The following is a 19,731-nucleotide window of genomic DNA, read 5'->3' on the forward strand; positions in this document are numbered from 1 at the left end:
TAAACAATTGTGTCTACTTTGAATCATAGCTGCAGGTACTGAATGTCAGAACATAGTACAAAAAATAAAAATTCATATGTAATACAATTTCAAAGTAACTGTGTTAAAATGATCTCTGTCCAAGATCTGAGCTCTTCCTCCATTCTTCCCTCCATCTTAGGAAAAAACTATGTGCCACAAGGCCGTGATAAGTCCTCCACCTCTGTAAGCAAGGAAGTGTTGAGCACAAATTGTCTGTGGGGCTCTGCCCATCAGAAACAGGAAGAACAGAGTGCAAACCAGCGATGACGCCACACCCCTCACATTAGGAAGATGGATTGTGTTATTGAACACCTTGGCGATGTTGGAACAACAAATGGCTGTGACAATGCTGACCTATTGTTTATTATTTATAGTCACCACAAAATGTAAGTTGTTCATTATTTTTACTCAAAGGTAAATAAGAATAACATGCGTTAGAAGCAGAATTATGAAACTTATATTTGGTTGGGAAAAGAAATATTTATTTTCCCCCAGTTATCAGAGGAAGGAACTTTAGATTGACTCTGTAGCCCTCATGGTTTCTGCTATCTTATTTTGTTTCCGCTCCTTCTGTCAGACTAAGGAGACCAGTACAAACCAAAACCCACAGCCCTGATATGCTCCTTCGAAGTGAACCTGAATCCACTCTAGGCAATTTCAGTTAAATGTAAACACATCTATCACACATTAAATAATTTAATAAAATCTCACATTCAACACATTTCCTGCTTTAATACAAAAAAAAAAAAAAGACAAAATAGGGTGTGATTTCCTTGGAATCTGTTCAGACAGACTTTAGAAAGCAATATGATGTAAAAATGCAGTAAGATAACACCTCACACACACACACACACACACACACACACACATTGGGATCATATAACAAGACAGCACTGTTTTGGTGAGTATATATACAGAGTCTAATTACATTGTGAGAGGCGACGATAAATCACTGGCGTCTTAATCAAAGCACTACAACAGAGAGAGTCATCAATCACTTGCGCACAGCGCAACACAACATCATCCTGTAGTGTCTCCTCATCTTGTGGCTGGCAGCCCTGCTCTTGGCTTAACATGGGACACATCGCTGTGACACATTATCATTAGCACAATCAGCACCACTTTGGACGTCCTGACAGAAAGCCATCAAATTGCAAATGGATAGGGAGATTTATGGCGCAATAAAGCTGACAAACCCTCATTCCCATGTCAATGTGTATAAAGGAAACGTGCAAGGAGACAACAAGAACTTCTGGATAACTGTTAGAGAAAAAAATTATCAGACAGCATGTTCTAAATTCATTTGTAAGACCTCACTTGTACTTAGACTGCTTCTTTCCCACAGATCATGCTGACAGGCTACGTACCACAGGCTTTTGAGGTTGCCGCAGTGAAACTAACCAATATCCAGTCTGCTTTTTATTCCTAAAATCCATGAAAAAGAAGTTGCATGCTTAAAAGACAGAAAGGCCTGGATGTCCTCTAATTCAGAAGACAGAAGTTATTTTGTTTGATGCTAAAATCTATGCTGATCTCTATAAATACTATCTAATTACACTGTTACCCTAGAAGACTCAAGTAATATTGTGAGGGATCTCTGAGTTATCTTTGACCAGGATATCTCCTTTACATCATACATGAAAGAAATGTCTAGAACTGTCTTCTTCCACCTGAGGAATATTTCTAAAATTAGAAGCATCCTTTTTGATAGAGATGCTGAAAAACTAGCCCATGCATTCATTATTTCCAGACTGGACTATTGTGATTCATCATTAATAGGATGTCTCAATAACTCCTTAAAAAGCCTCCAGTTAATCCAAAATGCTGCAGCCAGAGTTCTGACTGGAATAAGCAAGAGAGGTCATACACTGAAATACACTGAGCTTCTTCCGTTAAATGGAGATTTTCCTCTCCACTGTTGCCCAGTGCTGCTCAGGTGGAGTTGTTGGGTTTTCTATATAATTCAGTGTGTAATTCTGTTATTATTTGTAAGGTTTAAACCCTTACACTGTAAAGTGCCTTGAGATGGCTTCTGTTGTAAATTGGCGCTACATAAATAAAATTTAATTGACTTGAAATAATTAAAATTGTTCTTCTGTCACATGAATGATGGCCTGATATGACCAAGTTTTTCAAGCAATGGTCCATTCCACTCTGTACTCCTCAATCTCTGCTTGGATGCGTTTACTGTAGTCGGCTGTGATGGATGGCACGGAGCTGGGTCACCTCAAAAACACGGTAGTGACATTCAGAAAGTCCCTGCTTAAGGTGGGGGAATGACAGATGGCATTTCACTGAAATCTATAAAAATGTGTCAGCACTCGAAGATGTTTGACTTCTAGTCCTTTGCTGCCCTACTTAAGATCCAGTGCACATTCAACTTCATGTGATGCCTTAAAAGATCATTAAAATGAGGCAAAAACCAGTAAAGAAGACACTGATTCAACATAGAGATCTGGGTAAAATGATACCTGCTGAAGTGCCCATGACCATTTTGTTTTCAACAAATCACTCTGCTGTTTAACACGAGAGCAGAGCTGAGGTTAAATGCACGAGGAAGACGAGACTGACCGAACCAATAGAAAGAGAGAGAGAGAGAGAGAGGAGGGACTGAGGTGGCAGGCAGTCAGCTATGAAGGACATGGACGCAGCAGTTATTTTTAGTTATCAGTTTTCAGGGGCTGTCATTTGGAACATCTCATTAAAAACCTGAAAAAATGTCTTGAAGCTTCATCAAACCATTCAAATCACTGAAACTCTAGGAAAAAAAAAGCTCTAGGTCCTACTACACACACACACACACACACACACACACACACAATATCAACATGAAATAATTTGAGAGTATCAGGCTATCAGTGCTTACATTAGCTAGATCTTTGGTGACCTCTGCAAAGACGCGGTGTGGACAGATGGATTTATTATGTTCTTATGCCCACAGGCATGTCTATTAAAATGCTTAGGAGCCTATCAAAGGATTATTAATCATTCTGTAATGAGAGATTAAACACTGAGATTCATTAGCACAATGTAGAAAATCAGAGACTTGCAGGAGGTGCCCTCCGTGTAGTCGTTAAACTTAATAACGTGATCTCAATTTCATGTCTTATTCACGCTAAGCGTCTTATGCAGTGATTCACAGCGAAAGCAGGTACATCTGTAACATCATCTGTTTTTATGCCATTTGATGCATAGATGGTCCAGTCCCAGGCAGGTTTGATTCATTTCTCCTCTTGCAACAGGTTCATTTGACTCAAACGAGCCATTTTCTCTCTTGCTGTCTATCCTCGACTCTTAACTAGTTTTACAGATAAATACTACAGTGTAATGCTGATCCATGCACCGCAGTGCAATTATCAAGTCATTACTCCACGAAGAGAGTGAATTATTCATTTAACTCTCTTTACAGCTGCACTAAATACTCTCCGGGGCCATGAATATTTGTGACAGAAATACAGTTTGATGTGGTCCACACTGGTTGTGCACACAGGAGCCTGTGGCCTGCTGTGCGTCTGAAGCCCTACAGAAATAAAACGCTGCCCCCTGTTGGAGCTGTGGAGTGATCGCAGGGGTTTTGTCTTTCTTTGCGTCGCACGTTTACCAGTGTTGCCTTCAGAACAACTGGAAATTTAGAAACTAAGTGAAAACAGTGTCGCTAACGCCAATATACTGTAACTCATCAGCCTTTTACATGTTGGGGCCTACGTGCACAGCACAGTAGCTCAATATGTCTCTAATTCCAACTGTGTCTGAACCTACCTTTGACCTACGCAGTATTTGGTATTGTTGGCTGGGATACTTGTTTTTACTACTGCCAGACTGGGCACTTGAAGGGAGTTAGATAAGTATCTAAACATGGCGGATATGGATGAGCCGTAAGTAGCTGCCGAAGAAACAAGCAAGAGACAGTCATTAACTGCCCGATAGATGCTTTCAGATCCCTTTAACCTACGACAGTACAGCATGAATGAACCTTCTTTTGTTCTCTCTTTTTAGGGAGAAGAAAAGAAGGAGAGTAGTGGAGCTGGCTGAGAAGTTAGTAATGAATTGGTAGAACTGGCGGAAGGTTTGAGGACAGGAAGAAGGTTAACGTTAGCTAGCTGAGGAAGCTAACTCAGTACTCTGTAAACAACGATATAGTAATAGTTAATCTAAGGACAAAATACTGGCTAGCCAAGCGTGAGTAGCTAACAAGTATATACAGTACATATTTATGGTCTCACTGACCTCTAAGCAAAGTCTGAGGTCTGTGCGGTATCTTGTTACTGTTGACATGTTCGCTGCTCACCTCGTCTAGCTACCAGGAGCTGTCCAGGCAAAAGAGTTGATCACACTAAATAACACAGGGTCTGAAAAAACACCTTTGTATTTTCTTGGACAGGGTTAAACAACAAACGTTACAACAGACACGTGGTTTATTATTGCATGACATGCTGGGAACTGTAAATACTACACTTAGTCACATTAACGAGTTTAGGTCGTAACTAATGAAAGCTTACGCATGATCTCAGAAGGCTTAGCCGTTTTGTGTGATATCAAACTGTACACTATCATGCTTGCCATTAGATCTGATTTACTCTGAGACTGTCAGAGATACTGCTGCTCATAAATCTTAAGTGACATATTATTGTCTTCAGGATGGTGGTGGATGGAGGCGATGGAAGCACCTGTGAGTGGGAGGGACGATGGAACCATATTAAAAAGTTTCTGGAAAGATCAGGGCCATTCACGCACCCTGATTTTGAGCCTAGCACAGAGGTAACAATCAGCTACACTCACACCACAATTAATCAATCGCTTGATGGGTGATCTTGCCATAGCTTGCTATATGGGTGCGTTACATGTTTTTCGTTTCTTATCACAGTCAATTCAGTTTATGTTAGAAACCTGCAAAATCCTGGTCATCGGTGCTGGTGGTCTGGGATGTGAGCTGCTGAAAGACCTGGTATAATCCCTTTTTATTATGACTATTTTAACGGTATAATTAAAGTTTCAATTATTGGTTAACACTTAGTTTTCTTGGTTTTGTTCTTGGCTCAGGCTTTATCAGGCTTTCGCAGTATACATGTAGTTGACATGGACACCATTGATGTTTCTAACCTGAATCGACAGTTCCTCTTCAGGTCAGTGTGCATTCTTTGTCATCCTATTGATCAGTATTATTGGGCAATGTATTGTATGAATCGAGTGATTATTTATTTGTATTAAATTCTGTTGACCAGGCCAAAAGATGTAGGTCGACCCAAGGCAGACGTTGCAGCTGATTTTATAAACAGCCGAATACCTGGATGCCGTGTAGTCCCGTATCCTTTTGAAAGTAAGACATTGCGTATTGGTGATTCAAAAGTTGTTGAAAGATGCTGTGTGCTAGGTAATAATGCAGTTGTTAAACATTCATAAATGTTTTTGAACAACAATATTGTCCTGCCATATTATATAAGTTAATTATTTACACTGTAAAGGTTTGACAACAAAAATGCAAATGCATGCACCTCATCTCAACATAATACAATGTGTAGATAAACAGTGGATGTCATTTCTGAAAGTGAGTTCTTCATTAACTTCTCCTGAATGCTTTGTGCAGACATTTTAAGAAAATTCAGGATTTAGATGAAACATTCTACAAACGTAAGTATGCTTATGACTTTTAATTCCCCACTCCCTAATGCTGCCAATGGTTGGTAGAAGTGAGGCTCAATAGCCAGGTACTCACAGTTTCTTATGCTGAGAATAAACTACTTGGGAACAGAAGACTGAAAAACATTGTAGAGGGTACCGGAGGCAATAAATTCTAAAAACTGCTTGTTATTTTGCAAAATACCGAATACAGAGCTCCGTCAAAATGATAGATTCCTGCTCAGCAGTGCTTACAGATAATATCTGTTAAATTACATTGGGATACATTTTTTAGCTCTACATTTCCAGCTTTTGTTACACTACTACCTGTTTGACTGTGTTGTAAACAGAGTAAAATTACAATTGAATGTATTGATCTCTGTGTTTTCATCTAGAATTCCATATAATTGTCTGTGGACTGGACTCTGTTGTTGCTAGGAGGTGGATGAATGGTATGCTGGTAAGTTAATCCTCTTTCTCTGTATTCTTTGTTGCAGTTTTCATTTCTCCTTACATTTGTCAGCTGTCTGGACTAAATTATTCTTTGAGTAAACTATTACTTGTTGTGCATTTCTTTTGCTACACCTGTGTGTTGTTTTTTTTTGCAGCTGTCTTTGCTGGTGTATGAGGATGGTGTCTTGGACACAGGCTCTATCATTCCCTTAATTGATGGTGGGACAGAAGGCTTTAAAGGCAATGCTAGAGTCATTCTCCCTGGCATGAGCGCCTGCATTGACTGTACCCTTGAGCTTTATCCTCCTCAGGTAAGGTGGCATTTTTTCTAATAATAATTTTCTCTAAAGGCACGACCCCGTTCAAACAGAAACATTTAATGATGAGTTGGTGATTTTTCTAAAATTCTTGTCTTTGAAGATCAACTTCCCCATGTGCACAATAGCCTCTATGCCTCGTTTGCCAGAACATTGTATTGAGTATGTCCGGGTGCTGCTGTGGCCCAAAGTGTCACCATTTGGAGGTAGGAAATCCAACTTTTTCTGTTAACAGTCCCTGACATTTTGAATCATCATAAAGTAAAGTGAGAGTAAAAGTATGAAGCTATACCCTTTTGTTTTTATGGTTTTCTGCATTAATTTGTAATAAAATGTGATCTAAGCTTCATCAGAGTCAAGGGTATTAACAAATATAATGTGCTTAAAGTAATAACACAAAAGAAATTCTGATCTTTCATGTATTTATTGCGAACAACCATAAAAACCTTACAGTGCGACTTTAAAAACGTTATTTTTTATGTTTGTGTGTGTGTGTGTGTGGATTAGACTGTGTTGCCTTGGATGGAGATGACCCAGAGCACATCCAGTGGGTTTACCAGAAGTCTCTGGAGAGGGCAGCAGAGTTCAACATAAGAGGAGTCACATACAGATTAACCCAGGGTGAGTATGAAAAGCACACTTGTCATTAGCAGAGCAATGCTACCACTTACAGTATGCAGCTCAGCTTGGAGAACAACCCAAGCAAAACCCATAAAACTCATCAGGCTGCTGCTTTCTGAATTATTTGGGAAGCATGTTTGAAATAGAGTGAAGAATGCAGGCTTACGTACAATATTGATGTGAACACTGCTCATCAGATTTCTATAGCTTTAAACACACCTTGTTTGTATGCTATGTAAATGCTGCAGGTGTTGTTAAGAGGATAATCCCAGCTGTAGCTTCTACAAATGCTGTCATCGCTGGTAAGTAACATTAGTACCACCTACTTTTTCAGCCTTTTGTTGCCTCTATGTGCCTGTGTGGCTGCTATCAATTACAAATTACCTTATTTTTTTCTTAAAATGGTACGGTACATTTTCTCAGACGAAACATTTAATATGATATGTCTAAGTACTATTATGAAGAGTATGTTTTATGAGATTAGCAAATGATTGCATTTTGTATTTATGTAGATTTTACACAACAGTGTCCCGACCTTTTTGGAATTGGAGTTGTTTTTTAATAGAGGCGTGTGTATTTCATGCCAAATATTACATTGCTGTACTGACTTCCCGTAAACTGAAACATGGACATGGACTTAACTGTTTTTCTATGTTTTATTTGAACCAGCTGCTTGTGCAACTGAAGTTTTCAAAATAGCATCAAGGTAAGTTTGCAGGCTCTGGTCTAGCCATATGCACAGTGATCTTTTTCTGTATAAACTGCACATGCCTTTCACGATGTATCATGATACGTTTTCCATCTTCAGTGCCTATATACCTCTAAATAACTACATGGTCTTCAATGATGTCGACGGCCTCTACACTTACACTTTTGAGGCAGAAAGGAAGGTTTGTCCCCAGATTTAATCTTCTGGTTCATGTTTACTAAAGTGATCACTACGCATTTTGAATAACGCATAGTTATGGTCACCACTGTCACAGGAAAACTGTTCAGCCTGCAGCCAGGTACCTGTGGACTTGCACTTTTCTCCATCTTCCAAACTCCAGGAGGTGTTGGACTACCTGACTGAGAGTGCCTCTCTGTAAGTTTGTGTTTCTCATTAGAATTTATTATTAGTTACTACACTTTAACTAACACACTTACGTTCTACTTACAATCATACTGTGTTCTCATGGTTCATTTGCAGGTGTACACACTATGTATTGTTTTCAACTCTGACTTGTTTTTTCAGACAAATGAAATCACCTGCTATAACAGCAGCAGTAGAAGGAAAGAACAAGACATTATATTTGCAGGTAGTTAACCCCTGGTTTCATACTGTTCTGTATTTTCAGTTTACTCACATGGTAATGTAAGTCTGATGTTTTTGTGGTAATATGAGGTGTGCCCTGAAGTAATTTGGCGCAGTTTTAGTTTGAGCTTTCAGTGGTGTTTTGTTTTACAGTCTGTTGCATCAATTGAACAGAGGACACGGCCAAATCTGTCCAAAACTCTGAAGGGTGAGGTGCTTTTTTTGTATTAAACATGTATATGTATGAATACAGTGTATTCATCCAATATGCTGACTCAGTTTTGTTGTGAACATGTGTTTTCCAGAGCTAGGCCTAACTGACAGACAAGAGCTGGCCGTCGCTGATGTCACCACACCCCAGACCATGTTGTTCAGACTTTGCTTTACCTCATAGGACAAACCCAAGCACTCTCACAACCAGTTGATGTCATTGTTGTTTCTTGGCCAACTATGACACATTTTAAATGGCCTAAAAACTAGACGTTTACAGTGTTTCCACTCAAAGTATAAATAACTAGTAATTTCATTTTTAATGTACAAATTGACTAAAGTTGATGTTTTGCACTGAAAAGCCAAATCATAGCTAAATCCTTGTCATGTTTTGGTGATATATTGTAAAGATTTCTGCATTAATATGCTATCTGCACTACGAAAAAGAGACAAAGAATCGTTACTTTGAAAAAGATTGTTCTGTATTTGTTCTGGTTTTCAATAATTTGGATTTATATTTATTCCAACTGTTTTTTATAGTTGCAGTAACCACTGAAGTGGTAATTAACAGACACTGATAATGAAGTGAACTGGAATAAAATATTGTTTTGGGTTTTTTTTTTACAAAGCACAGTTTGTGTTTTCTTTATGTACAGTGAGATTGAGGGAATTAAATATTATTCAGCAAGTTTAATATGTAGGATTGATATCTGTTTAATTTTGATTCGGAAGCTGTTTGTCTACACGTTTCAGTGTTCAGACTAGTGTCAAAATATTTTCAGAGGATACTTATTTCCAGAGAATGTAGAAGTTATTTTCAATACAAACCACCACCTTAAATTCTTTATTGAAGTTGAAGTACAATTTAAATGCTCTAAATGCCCCGATTGGCTCTACAACCTTTCAAACATGGAAAATTATGGCAACATAAAATAAGGTCAGGGTCCTAGAGACTTGATGTGAAGCAACAGAGCTTTTAACTAAATGGTTAGTTAAAATAAAGCATGCACATACACTACTGCTCAAAAGTTTGGGGTCACTTGCAAATGTCTTTGTTTTCCAAAGAAAAACACATTTTATGCAATTCACAAACAATTTTATCCATTTCACAACATCAATGGGATTTCTACATTTTTGCATAGAGTCCTATTATTAGCAATTATCAGTCCTCTGCATCAATCTCCTGGTATGGCTGCTAATTCCAGTTAATCATTTTATAATGCTAACTGATTATGAGAAAACCATTTTGCAATTGTGTTGCTCAGCTGAGAGCAGTTGTACTGCAAACAAGAGAGGATGGCATTCTTTAGGTTAGTTTAGTATCTGATCCTCAGTAATTGTTTGTTTACAGGTTCAGATAGGTACCAATAGCAAGAAAGAAAGAACTTTATTAGAGATCTGTCAGTCTTTTGTTGTCCTTAGAAAGGAAGGCTACTTAATGCTAGAGATTGTGAGGAAACGTAAATCATTGTTAACTGTTAACTACTCACAAACTGGCTCTAACAGGGACAGAAAAAGAAGTGGAAGGCCCTGACGCAAAACTGTGCAAGAAGATAAATATCTGAGGGTATGTAGTTTAAGACAAAGACGCCTCAGAGGACTTCAACTGGCAGATGCACTAAATAGTACATGTCAAACACAAGTGTAGAGGAGACTTCAGGATGTTGGACTTCATGCCAGAGTTTCCAAGAAAAAGCCATATCTCTGACTGGCCAAAAAAATAAACATAAGACTGGGATGGGCAAAAGAGCACAGACATTGGACACTGGAAGACTGGAAGAAAGTGTTGTCTACAAATGAGTCCACGTTTGAGGTCTTCGGATCAAACAGAAGAACATTTGTAAGACGCAGAACAAATGATAAGACGCTCCAACTGTGTAATACCTTTAGCCAAGCCTGGTGGAGGCAGTGTGATGGTCTGGGGGTGCTTTGGAGGAGGTAAAATAGGAGATGGGAGACCTCGAGGAAGGAAAGCTATCAAAATGGACAGCTATATACCTAAGGTCTGGTAGACTGTAATTGGTGCAAAATGTGTTTTTTTGATAAAGGAAAGGTTAGAAGAACATATTCATCATTTCCATGAAAATCATTATTTCTAACTCATTCTCACATGTCCTGTTCTTTTGCTATATTTGCTATTCAGGCTAAATTCATGTTTCCTTGGAAAGCAATAAAAATCTAAGTGATCCTAAACCTTTGAGCGGTAGTGAGTGCAGGTTTTGGAGGATTTTGCTCTGCTGGACCAACAGAGTCAGGGACTTCCTTATACTGTAGGCCTTTGTCAGACCGGATCATGACGTCATTGTGCTACGTGGAAAGGAAGTAGCGAGCAGGCTAATGCTAGCTGGGCTAGAAGTTGAGAGCTACCAAAACAAACGATGACGGCCGAGGAACGGACTCGAAATAACATTGGATTATCTACTGGAAATAATTGGCTTTGACAATAGTTGGAGCGTTCCTGATGTGGTGCTATAGATATCTGTATTTTTACATGAATAACCTGTAGAGATTATATGATTTTGAGTGGCAACTGGCCAGTTTGCGAGCTTTAACTGTATCTGGGCTCAGTGCTCTGCCTTCTGACCAGCGTTATGCGCTAACTAACAACCCTGCTAACTAGCTAGGTGGTAGCTAGCTGTCAACAAGGCTGTTCAGGACAAAACTACTTTTTAAATTGCGAAATACTGTTTCTCCCAAGTTACAGTTGACAACGAAAATGCAGATAAAGTGACTATGCATTGTGTACGAACGCCAAACACGCTGTAATATCCGTGTGATATTTTCTGAACTTGGTGATAGCTAGCTAGCTTAATAGTCAAAATGAGTTGGTTTAATGCATCTCATCTGTCCACCTTCGCTAAACAAGCTCTGACAACAGCTCAAAAGTCAATCGACCGAGTTCTGGACATCAAGGAAGAGGACCAGTGGGGTGACACAACTGTAATGCCCTACAATGGTAAGTAGTGCTAGGGTGGTTACAGCTGTTGTTGCCATATGCAACATTTTGATCACTGCAACAAATACGAAAAAAAACTGACTGAATATTTCTTTTCAGATGTTACATTACCTGGAAAGTTGTCATTAAGTGGAGGGTGGGGGATGACGCAGTGGGAAGCACCCCCTGAGGAAAAGGTGACAGCTCCTTCTCCTTCCTCTGAGGCCATAACTACTCCTGTCACTCGCACAGTTGTAGATGAATCGGAAAGCTTTTTCAGTGCCTTTCTATCATCTGGAGATGTACAAGGAGTCACTAAAACCCAGGTAGTCTCTGTACCCCCTACCAAATCCCAGAGGCGGCAGCAGGAGAAGGAGCAGAATAACAAAGAAGCTGTAACCCAAAAGGATGCGGATACTCAAATATTGGCACCTTCTGATATGAATCATGAGGATCAGCCAGCTTCTGATGGCCAACTTGTTAACTCTGATTCCTCACAATCAGCACCTTATGCAGACACTATACTCCTGCAGCCAGTTTCACCTGTTTCTTCTTCCACTGATCTTCCTTGTGATCCTGATGGCAAAATGAGCAGTGTAAAAACAGATGTTGGCTTAACAGTTACAGTAGACTCAAAAACAGAGCAGTCACATGCTCCATCAGAACACCAGACTGAGCATGATACTACAGATTCCTCTAAACCTTGTGCTCTCACTTCTGAACCTAAGAGCTCTACTCCTGATCCTTTACTCTCCCCGTCCTCTAAGGACATTCTACTAGAGCATAAAGACTCTAAGGTTGAGGACCGTCAAAATGATACCCCCTCTCCTCCAGTCAGTGCTTTCTCTTCAGGAACCTCTACGACCAGTGACATTGAAGTGCTTGACCATGAAAGTGTGTTGAGTGAGAGCTCAGCCAGCTCAAGACAAGAAACTGGGGAGGGAAAATCTGGCCTTCACTTAATGCAGGGCTCCTTCCAGCTTCTCACCGCCTCCACTTGTGGGGATTTCCCCCGACTAGAGGACTACCCCAAGCTTACAGAGAGCTGTGGCTCTTCCTCGGATGCATTTGAACGCATTGATTCATTCAGTGTGCAGTCACTGGATAGCCGGAGTGTCAGTGAGGTTAATTCAGATGATGAGATACCTGGCAGTCGGACATTAGCTTCTGTCACTGCAGGTCCTGCTCCCCTGACAGTATCATCAGCTGTGTGTCAAAAACAAGAAGAGGAAGTAGTGGAGAAGGCAGGAGAGGAGGAAGAGGGATTTCCTGAAATAATGAGGGAGCAGTCGCTGGATGAGATGGAGGAGAGTGGTCGGAGTGCAACACCTGTGAATAGCGAGCAGCCAGAGGAGTTGACAGAACAGGGACAGGAATCTGAGGTTAATGTCACACTGTCTGATCCCTGCAATGCTGAAGACCAGATCACTCCACCAATCACAGAAGAGATGAAAAGTGTCTCAACAGTTCAGATATTGGAGCTTCAAAAGGTAACAGCTGAAAATGCTCTGTCTGCAGTGTATATTGTTGCCACCACACTTTGGTAAACAAATATGGGTAGTAGATGTTATAAATTGCAAATTTTGTTCAAATTCTCGAAAGGACATTTTGTGAGGACATTTTAGCATTTTGAGGGTTTAGACTAGGGTGTAGAATTAGGATTAAGGTTAGATTTATATTTTGGATATGATTGGATAGGAAGGGTTAGATTTAGGCATTTAGATGAAATTTTTGGGATTATGGTTAGAGGCCATGGAATGCATTATGTCTGTGAGTGTCCTCACAAGTATAGGGAGACATCACTGTGTGTGTTTACAGAGTACCCACCCTATTCCCAGTAGTTCAAGTAAATATGAGTAACAGAAGCAATTGCGTGGAAAATATGTTCGCAACTAACTCTGCAGTAATTATAAAGCCACATTTAAAAAAATATCAATTTTCCACATCCTCACATTTACATAGCATTAGAATGCAAAACAGAAGTACATAACTTTGCTGTAATGTTATAATTTAAACACATGATTTCCATAGCTTTTATCATGCCATTAGAATATTTAGTTTTTTACCGCTCAGCATATGGTATAGTCAGAGCAGTGTCTTTCATGGATATATCAGTATTTCCCCTGTCAGTCCTAGTATTTTGTTATGAGAATTTAGCAATTGTAAAATTCACACAGTGTATTGTTTCTTTCCGTGTAACTGCTGTTGCAAACACAAAAAATGTTGTGGACTTGTTGTAGGTTATTGATGAACTGTCAGGCCGCCTTGAGAAGAGAGAGTCTCAGCTTCTTGCAGTCAGCAAAGACAAGGCCAGGCTGGAAGAAGAGTGTGACAATCTCAGAGAGTGAGTAGATGACGCATGAATTATTTTCACAAAGGCACTGTAAATAATCTTGATAGGGAAGTTGTGTTGATAAAAAGGCTAAAGTTTTCATTGTAATATGGGTCATGAAACACACTACATATTTAACTAGTATATTTTTAAAAATAGGATTACGATTATTATGAAAAACGGACAGTAAAGACTAAAACTTAAAGCTTTACTACTAAAAGCTTTAAGTAGACATATGTTTACCTTTATGGACTTGTAATTATTAAAGCTACAACACAGAAATACTACTAAAATCTAAAGACATTTTCATTAAGTCTCCTTGATACTTAAAATAAGAAGCAGGAGATATTTTGTGCAAATCTTATAAAAGATTGGCCTTGAGGCTATATAGATTTGGATAATTAGCTCTTATTCTAATGAGTCTGTTCATCTTTTAGTGAGGTGATAGGCCTGAAGGAGGAGAGCTCAACTGTTCAGTCCCTAAAGGATGAGTTCACTCAGCGCATAGCTGATGCAGAGAGGAAGGCCCAGCTGGCCTGCAAAGAAAGAGACATAGCCAAGAAGGTAACTCACATATTAAGTATCTCTCTACGCATCCTCCCATCTCTTAAAAAAGTAACGTTGGAATATACACATAAGTAAAGATCTCCAAGAGCTACAAAAGCAGTTTTTAAAGTTATACTGAAGTTGATTCTCAAATCCAAAATCAAACATGTACAAATGGTCTGTGTCAAATGTTTGACATTGTTTTTTTTTGGCTTCAGGAAATAAAAGGTTTGAGGGAAGAGCTTTCTACAAGACTTAATTCGAGTGATACAATGGAGATCATCAAAGAGAAAGAGGAGCAGATCAGAGGTCTGCTGGAAGAAGGTGAGATTTGCGTAGTAGATGATTCTTCTCCACCTCCACCAATCCTCATAGTCGCTCTTGAAATACGCCATATATTTAAGAAGCTCCTTCTTAAAAGCCGGCTTCTACTACAGCACAATTTGTCTTCACAAAACAGTGGCTCAAGTACTAAGCGCATGTTCCTGCCTAGCTTTAATACCTTGTTATTTAAAACACTGCTCAGACATACTGAGTTGTTTCAGAATCACATTTTATATACTTTATGTAAGTAGGTATTCATTTATATTACTTCACTAGGTGAAAAGTTGTCCAAGCAGCAGCTGCAGCACAGCAACATAATCAAGAAGCTGCGGGTGAAGGAGAAGGACAGTGATGCAAAGATCATCAAGCAACAGAAGAAAATCAAGGAACAGGAAGAGGAGCTCAGGCACCTGCAGCAGGTCTGGATCCAGTACAGTGTTAATGGGTTTTCCTGTTAAAAAAGGAAATGGCCCTGATGTCATGTTGCTCAGCTGCTTCAGAGCAAGAGTAGAGTTTAAGGTCTTTACATATTGTGTATCCATGCATATATTATTGGTTTGCCTTCATTCTTTAATGTAATCCCTTTATTTGTTAAAGACTTAATATTCTGACTAGACAACTTATAAGTGTTCATGTTTTATCTGTTAGGTACTAGATGGGAAAGAGGAGGTTGAGAAACAGCACCGGGAAAATATCAAGAAGCTGAACACTGTGGTTGAGCGGCAGGAGAAGGAATTGAGCAGGCTACAGTCAGACTTTGACGAGCTGCAGGAGAAAAACAGAAGCCTCCAGGCTGCTTTGGACAACTCTTATAAGTAAATGCTGACACACCCTACTGTTAATACAACACGTTTCTAAATATAACCTCGCAAGCTTGTTGTATTATATTGTTCTCAACAGTTTATTATTGTATATCATGGTTAACAAATATACAGCACAGAATTTGGAAGGGTACATATTTATTTTGTGATCCTACAAATTATTGGATTTAAAAATAAAGCAGTGAAATTGAGGGCTTCTAAAATGCCCCTAGTTTTACGTGAATAGAAAGTAATTTGAGAAATGAACTGATTAAGTATATAAGTAGCTGCTATACATGGTTTTATTTCAAATACACTGTAATATGGGTATGATGTTAATGCTTCTTTGACATATCTGTTGTCAGAGAAATAGCAGAACTCCACAAGGTGAATGCCAGCAGAGCCAGTGAGGTTGAAGAAGCAGCTCTAAGCAGGGAAACACAAGCCAAGGAGCAGCTGAGCTTAGCACTTGAGAAAGTCCAGGAAGAGTCCAGGATGCAACAGGAGGCCCTAGCCAACCAGGTAAATCTGCTTCTGTAGTTGCAGCAGTTTGCATTAGTTAATTTTTTCACGGTGTCCAGACTCTGTACAGCTGCACCTCCTGGCAGCTGAACAAACTCTGGGTATAATGTGACTGCTGCCTTGTGAGACATGAATAAAGAAAGAAAGAGAGAAAAAAATGTGGAAAAAAAGATCATGTCTGCATTTCCACTGCATCAATTGTGATCCTATATGTCATGAGTTTGACAGTGTCAAACAGTAGGACATGCTAAATCAATAAATTACTCTTTCACAAAGGACATCATCTATTAACTCTTTCAAATGTTGTGTACAGGTTGCTGACCTAAGGCTGGCTCTGCAACGAGCTGAGCAACAGCAGGCAAGGAAAGAAGATTATTTGAGAGAGGAGATCAGTGAGCTGCAACAGGTGACATGATATTCTTGATTCTTCAACGAAGCTAATTCTTTTTGATGAGAGTCAAATGCAGAAATTGTTCAAATACCACAATGTTTTTCCTTTTGCAGAGGCTTCAAGAGGCAGAGACTAGAAACCAGGAGCTCAGTCAGAGTGTCACCTCAGCATCCAGGCCCCTTCTGCGACAGATCGAAAACTTACAGGCCTCACTGGGTGGACAAACGGCAACCTGGGAAAAACTGGAGAAGAACATCTCTGACAGGCTTGGTAAGAGGCAAAGTTATGTGTGTGTGAAACAATCAGCAAACCACTGCTCTGTACAGTGTTGGTAAATGTTCTTTTTGCACTGCTTTTGTACAGCCGACGCACAGGCCCAGCTGGCTGTTGCTGTGGAGAAGGAGCGTGCGGCAACAGAAGAACTACTGTCCATCAAATCCCAGCTGGTATCTCTGGAGTCCCAGAATTCCTTGCTCCGCCAGGAAAAAGCCAGATGTCTGGCACAACTGGAGGCTGAGAAGAGCAAAAAAGAGAAACTTGAGGATGAGAGCAGCAGGTAACACATTACACAGAGTTGAGTGAGTCTTTTAGATTTGTCAGGTTGGATAGATCAGGTAATGCGTATGTCTAAACAGATGTGCATGGTTACTATTTTTCAGAAACATTAAGTAGCATGTTTCTCTGACTGAACTCATGATAAGAGCTAGAGCTAGACCATCAAAAAGTTAGTTGTTGGAAAGAATGAAGAGGGTGGGGGGGGAGGGGTGTCGCTCCTGAAGGGACCAGTCATGCATATGCACACAGCCTTTGTGCCACAGGATCATCTTTTGTGAGAAGGCCCCTTCATTGAACTGGGCCAGTGGCGCAATGGATAACGCGTCTGACTACGGATCAGAAGATTCTAGGTTCGACTCCTGGCTGGCTCGAAATTTTTTTCAATTTAACTTGATTTATAAATCTCGTGGCTGTTTGTGTAACCTTCTTTAGTGGTAACGCTCATAGAGAACTGTCATTGTATTTCACACTTATAGTTAGTCATTATGAGCTCTTTGGAGATGTATTCAAATAAATCAAAATCTTCAATACTGTTGATTGTTTGCAGTGATTCCTTAATAATGATGATTATTATTATTCATATGTTTGTCAATATAGGGAGCACGTCGAATTGGAAAATCTGAGAGGAGAACACAGCCGAATGTTAGAGGAGGCCAAGAAGGAAAAGGTAATCTAATGCACTTTCCTACTGTTGTTGTCGGGCTCTATAAAACAACGTCCTCATCTGTGCATCTTTCTCCTGCTTTTATCAGCTGCTGCTGACGAATCAACTGGAGATGGAGAAGATGAAAGTGGAGCAAGAGAAGAAGAAATGCTACTTGGCACAAGAGGCACTCAAGGAAAAGGTTTAAGATAATTTAGAAGACTGTCGATGAAACTTTATTTATTACTTTTTTATTCTCTATTTCGTCAGTAAGAATTACAAATAATTTTTTTCACTTTATCTGCTACAGTAACTAACTAACTCTGTCCTCTAATAATCTGAAATTTTTGTACACAATCAGGAGCGCAAAGCTATGACCTACTCTGTGGGAGAGCCCCCAGCTTCTTCTACACCCTCCCTGTCCCGCTCCAGTTCCATCAGTGGGGTGGATAACGCTGGCCTGCACACCTCTATTCTTTCCCAGGTGGATACTGTGATAAATGTTAAAATGTCATGTCTAGAAATGAAGCTCAGCTTGTACATTTGTGTAGCATCAGTGATTTCATAGCTTGCTTTATTCTTCTCTAGGATGACTCTTTAGACCACTCGCTGGGCACCATGACGATGTCTGTGTCGATGAGCGGGACCAACCTGTACGAAGCTGCCAGACTGACTGGAGGTTCCAGCATCATAGAGAACCTCCAGTCTCAGCTCAAACTCAGAGAAGGAGAGATAGTGCAGCTCCAGGTGAGCATAGCAGAACAAATCCACATAAAGCTTCATTTATTAATACAATGGTTCTGCTAAATGTCAGCAGCACCTCGCTAAAGTATTGACTAAAAGGGTTTAAAAGAAGTATGACAAATGAGTCGGGTCCACCACCAAATAATGACTACAGTTTTTCCAGTGGTTTAAATTCCCTCTGTCTTTGCTTCTGGCATTGCAGCTTGAGATCTCAAGTCTGGAGAGGAGTCGCTCAGTGATGGCAGAAGAGCTGGTTCGACTCACCAATCAAAACGATGAGATGGAGGAGAAAGTAAAAGAGATCCCCAAGCTGAAAGTTCAGCTAAAGGTGAGGCCTATAAATCTTAAGAATAGACTCTAAGATAAACAGTGTAATTGTAACTTGCGGCTGTCAGCAGAGGTTGTCCTAATTTGAGTGACTGTGCATTTCAGGATTTGGAGCAAAGGCACAACACCATCCTGCAGATGTATGGAGAAAAGGCTGAAGAGGCAGAGGAACTGAGACTGGACCTTGAAGATGTGAAGAACATGTACAAAACCCAAATTGATGAACTGCTGCAGAACCAGAAATGAACAGCTTTCACTGCACTGTGTTACTTCTGAAACACTCACAAACAAATCAGTCGACCATCTTAGCCGCACATGTGTTCACAAAGAAAAAGGAGGATTTAAGTTAAATCACTGTGTCGCAAGAAGATTTAAAAGTCTGTTTCCAATATTTTCTTTTAAGTAATTACCATAAACCTTATTTAAATGGAATGTTGGGATTATTAGTAGCATACAGTGAATTATTCATCAGGATGAAGGATTTCTACAGTTTGTGATTCACGTGTCCATTTGAAATCTTTGGGATCTAGTACAAACTTTTCTTTAGACATGATTTCTCATGATTGAACTTCCAACGTCGTATTGTATAGACAGAACTGTAAGAGATGGTGAAGGTTTCTTGCACTATACAAATCCAACCTAGTTTATTTCTGTATGCATATTCAGAATGGGTTATGAAATATATTAAAATATTGTACAGAGAAATGTATGTATTGTTCTAAACTCCTTACAAATCACAATATGTGGTGTAGACCTGAGAGTAGTCTGTGATTGAAATCCTGAAAAGTGGATTTTAAACTCTATAAATATGTAAATGAATAAACGATTATTTGGGTGGTGAAAATTATTGTAGTTCTTATTTCAAGTCAGAGTTGTCGTTGCACACTCATTATCACTACATGTCATTTAGAAAACTCTTCAAATAAACAAAACTGATGCAGCTGAGTACCCTGATAAATGGATGAGCTGTGCACAGGATTATCATCTATTGAAGGAAATAAAGAACTATTAAAGAAAATGTCATACATATCTGAATTTCACCAGCTGTGGCATTTTATTAAGCACATCTCATTGCATTTG

The 19,731-nt window shown here is 39.5% G+C and overlaps 2 protein-coding genes and 1 non-coding gene across 5 annotated transcripts; all 3 read left to right on the forward strand.

Moving 5' to 3' along the window:
* Positions 1–3,865: 3,865 nt before the first annotated feature.
* uba3 (ubiquitin-like modifier activating enzyme 3) lies at positions 3,866–9,133 on the forward strand. Of its 3 annotated transcripts, XM_026350145.1 has the most exons (18): positions 3,877–3,896; positions 4,018–4,056; positions 4,659–4,779; positions 4,886–4,966; positions 5,062–5,144; positions 5,244–5,324; positions 5,606–5,649; positions 6,033–6,097; positions 6,246–6,401; positions 6,511–6,613; positions 6,915–7,028; positions 7,277–7,330; positions 7,698–7,734; positions 7,837–7,918; positions 8,012–8,112; positions 8,263–8,326; positions 8,476–8,530; positions 8,628–9,133. In XM_026350145.1, exons 1-18 carry the CDS (start codon positions 3,877–3,879, stop codon positions 8,714–8,716), a joined length of 1,389 nt encoding a protein of 462 aa, XP_026205930.1. In that variant the 3' UTR covers positions 8,717–9,133. The 3 variants fall into 3 exon arrangements, with proteins under 3 accessions (XP_026205931.1, XP_026205930.1, XP_026205929.1); XM_026350146.1 differs by lacking the exon at positions 4,018–4,056 and having other exon boundaries at positions 3,866–3,896; XM_026350144.1 differs by lacking the exon at positions 3,877–3,896 and having other exon boundaries at positions 3,904–4,056.
* A 1,731-nt stretch (positions 9,134–10,864) lies between these two features.
* On the forward strand, positions 10,865–19,495 carry tmf1 (TATA element modulatory factor 1). The gene is made up of 17 exons (XM_026348881.1): positions 10,865–11,488; positions 11,588–12,957; positions 13,708–13,811; positions 14,237–14,363; positions 14,564–14,669; positions 14,946–15,088; positions 15,318–15,484; positions 15,835–15,991; positions 16,305–16,397; positions 16,496–16,652; positions 16,746–16,938; positions 17,535–17,604; positions 17,690–17,782; positions 17,942–18,064; positions 18,169–18,327; positions 18,527–18,652; positions 18,757–19,495. The coding sequence occupies exons 1-17, from the start codon at positions 11,353–11,355 to the stop codon at positions 18,895–18,897; spliced, it is 3,465 nt and encodes a 1,154-aa protein (XP_026204666.1). The 5' UTR covers positions 10,865–11,352; the 3' UTR covers positions 18,898–19,495.
* Positions 17,236–17,308, forward strand: trnar-acg. Its single transcript has one exon. It is a non-coding gene; the product is annotated as a tRNA-Arg (tRNA).
* Positions 19,496–19,731: the final 236 nt, after the last annotated feature.

The sequence above is a fragment of the Anabas testudineus genome, chromosome 5, assembly GCF_900324465.2.
Source record: "Anabas testudineus chromosome 5, fAnaTes1.2, whole genome shotgun sequence".
NCBI classification, from domain to species: domain Eukaryota; kingdom Metazoa; phylum Chordata; class Actinopteri; order Anabantiformes; family Anabantidae; genus Anabas; species Anabas testudineus.

What these genes read in the sequence shown, in the direction of transcription:
- uba3 (XM_026350144.1), top strand. Translation starts at nt 3,989, where the DNA reads ATGAACCTTCTTTTGTTCTCTCTTTTTAGGGAGAAGAAAAGAAGGAGA. An exon ending in CACATACAGATTAACCCAGG is followed by an intron (nt 7,029 to 7,276) that starts GTGAGTATGAAA and finishes TAAATGCTGCAG; the next exon opens with GTGTTGTTAAGAGGATAATC. An exon ending in CTTTTGAGGCAGAAAGGAAG is followed by an intron (nt 7,919 to 8,011) that starts GTTTGTCCCCAG and finishes CCACTGTCACAG; the next exon opens with GAAAACTGTTCAGCCTGCAG.
- tmf1 (XM_026348881.1), top strand. Translation starts at nt 11,353, where the DNA reads ATGAGTTGGTTTAATGCATCTCATCTGTCCACCTTCGCTAAACAAGCT. An exon ending in CTTGAGGATGAGAGCAGCAG is followed by an intron (nt 16,939 to 17,534) that starts GTAACACATTAC and finishes TTGTCAATATAG; the next exon opens with GGAGCACGTCGAATTGGAAA. An exon ending in GAGAGATAGTGCAGCTCCAG is followed by an intron (nt 18,328 to 18,526) that starts GTGAGCATAGCA and finishes CTGGCATTGCAG; the next exon opens with CTTGAGATCTCAAGTCTGGA.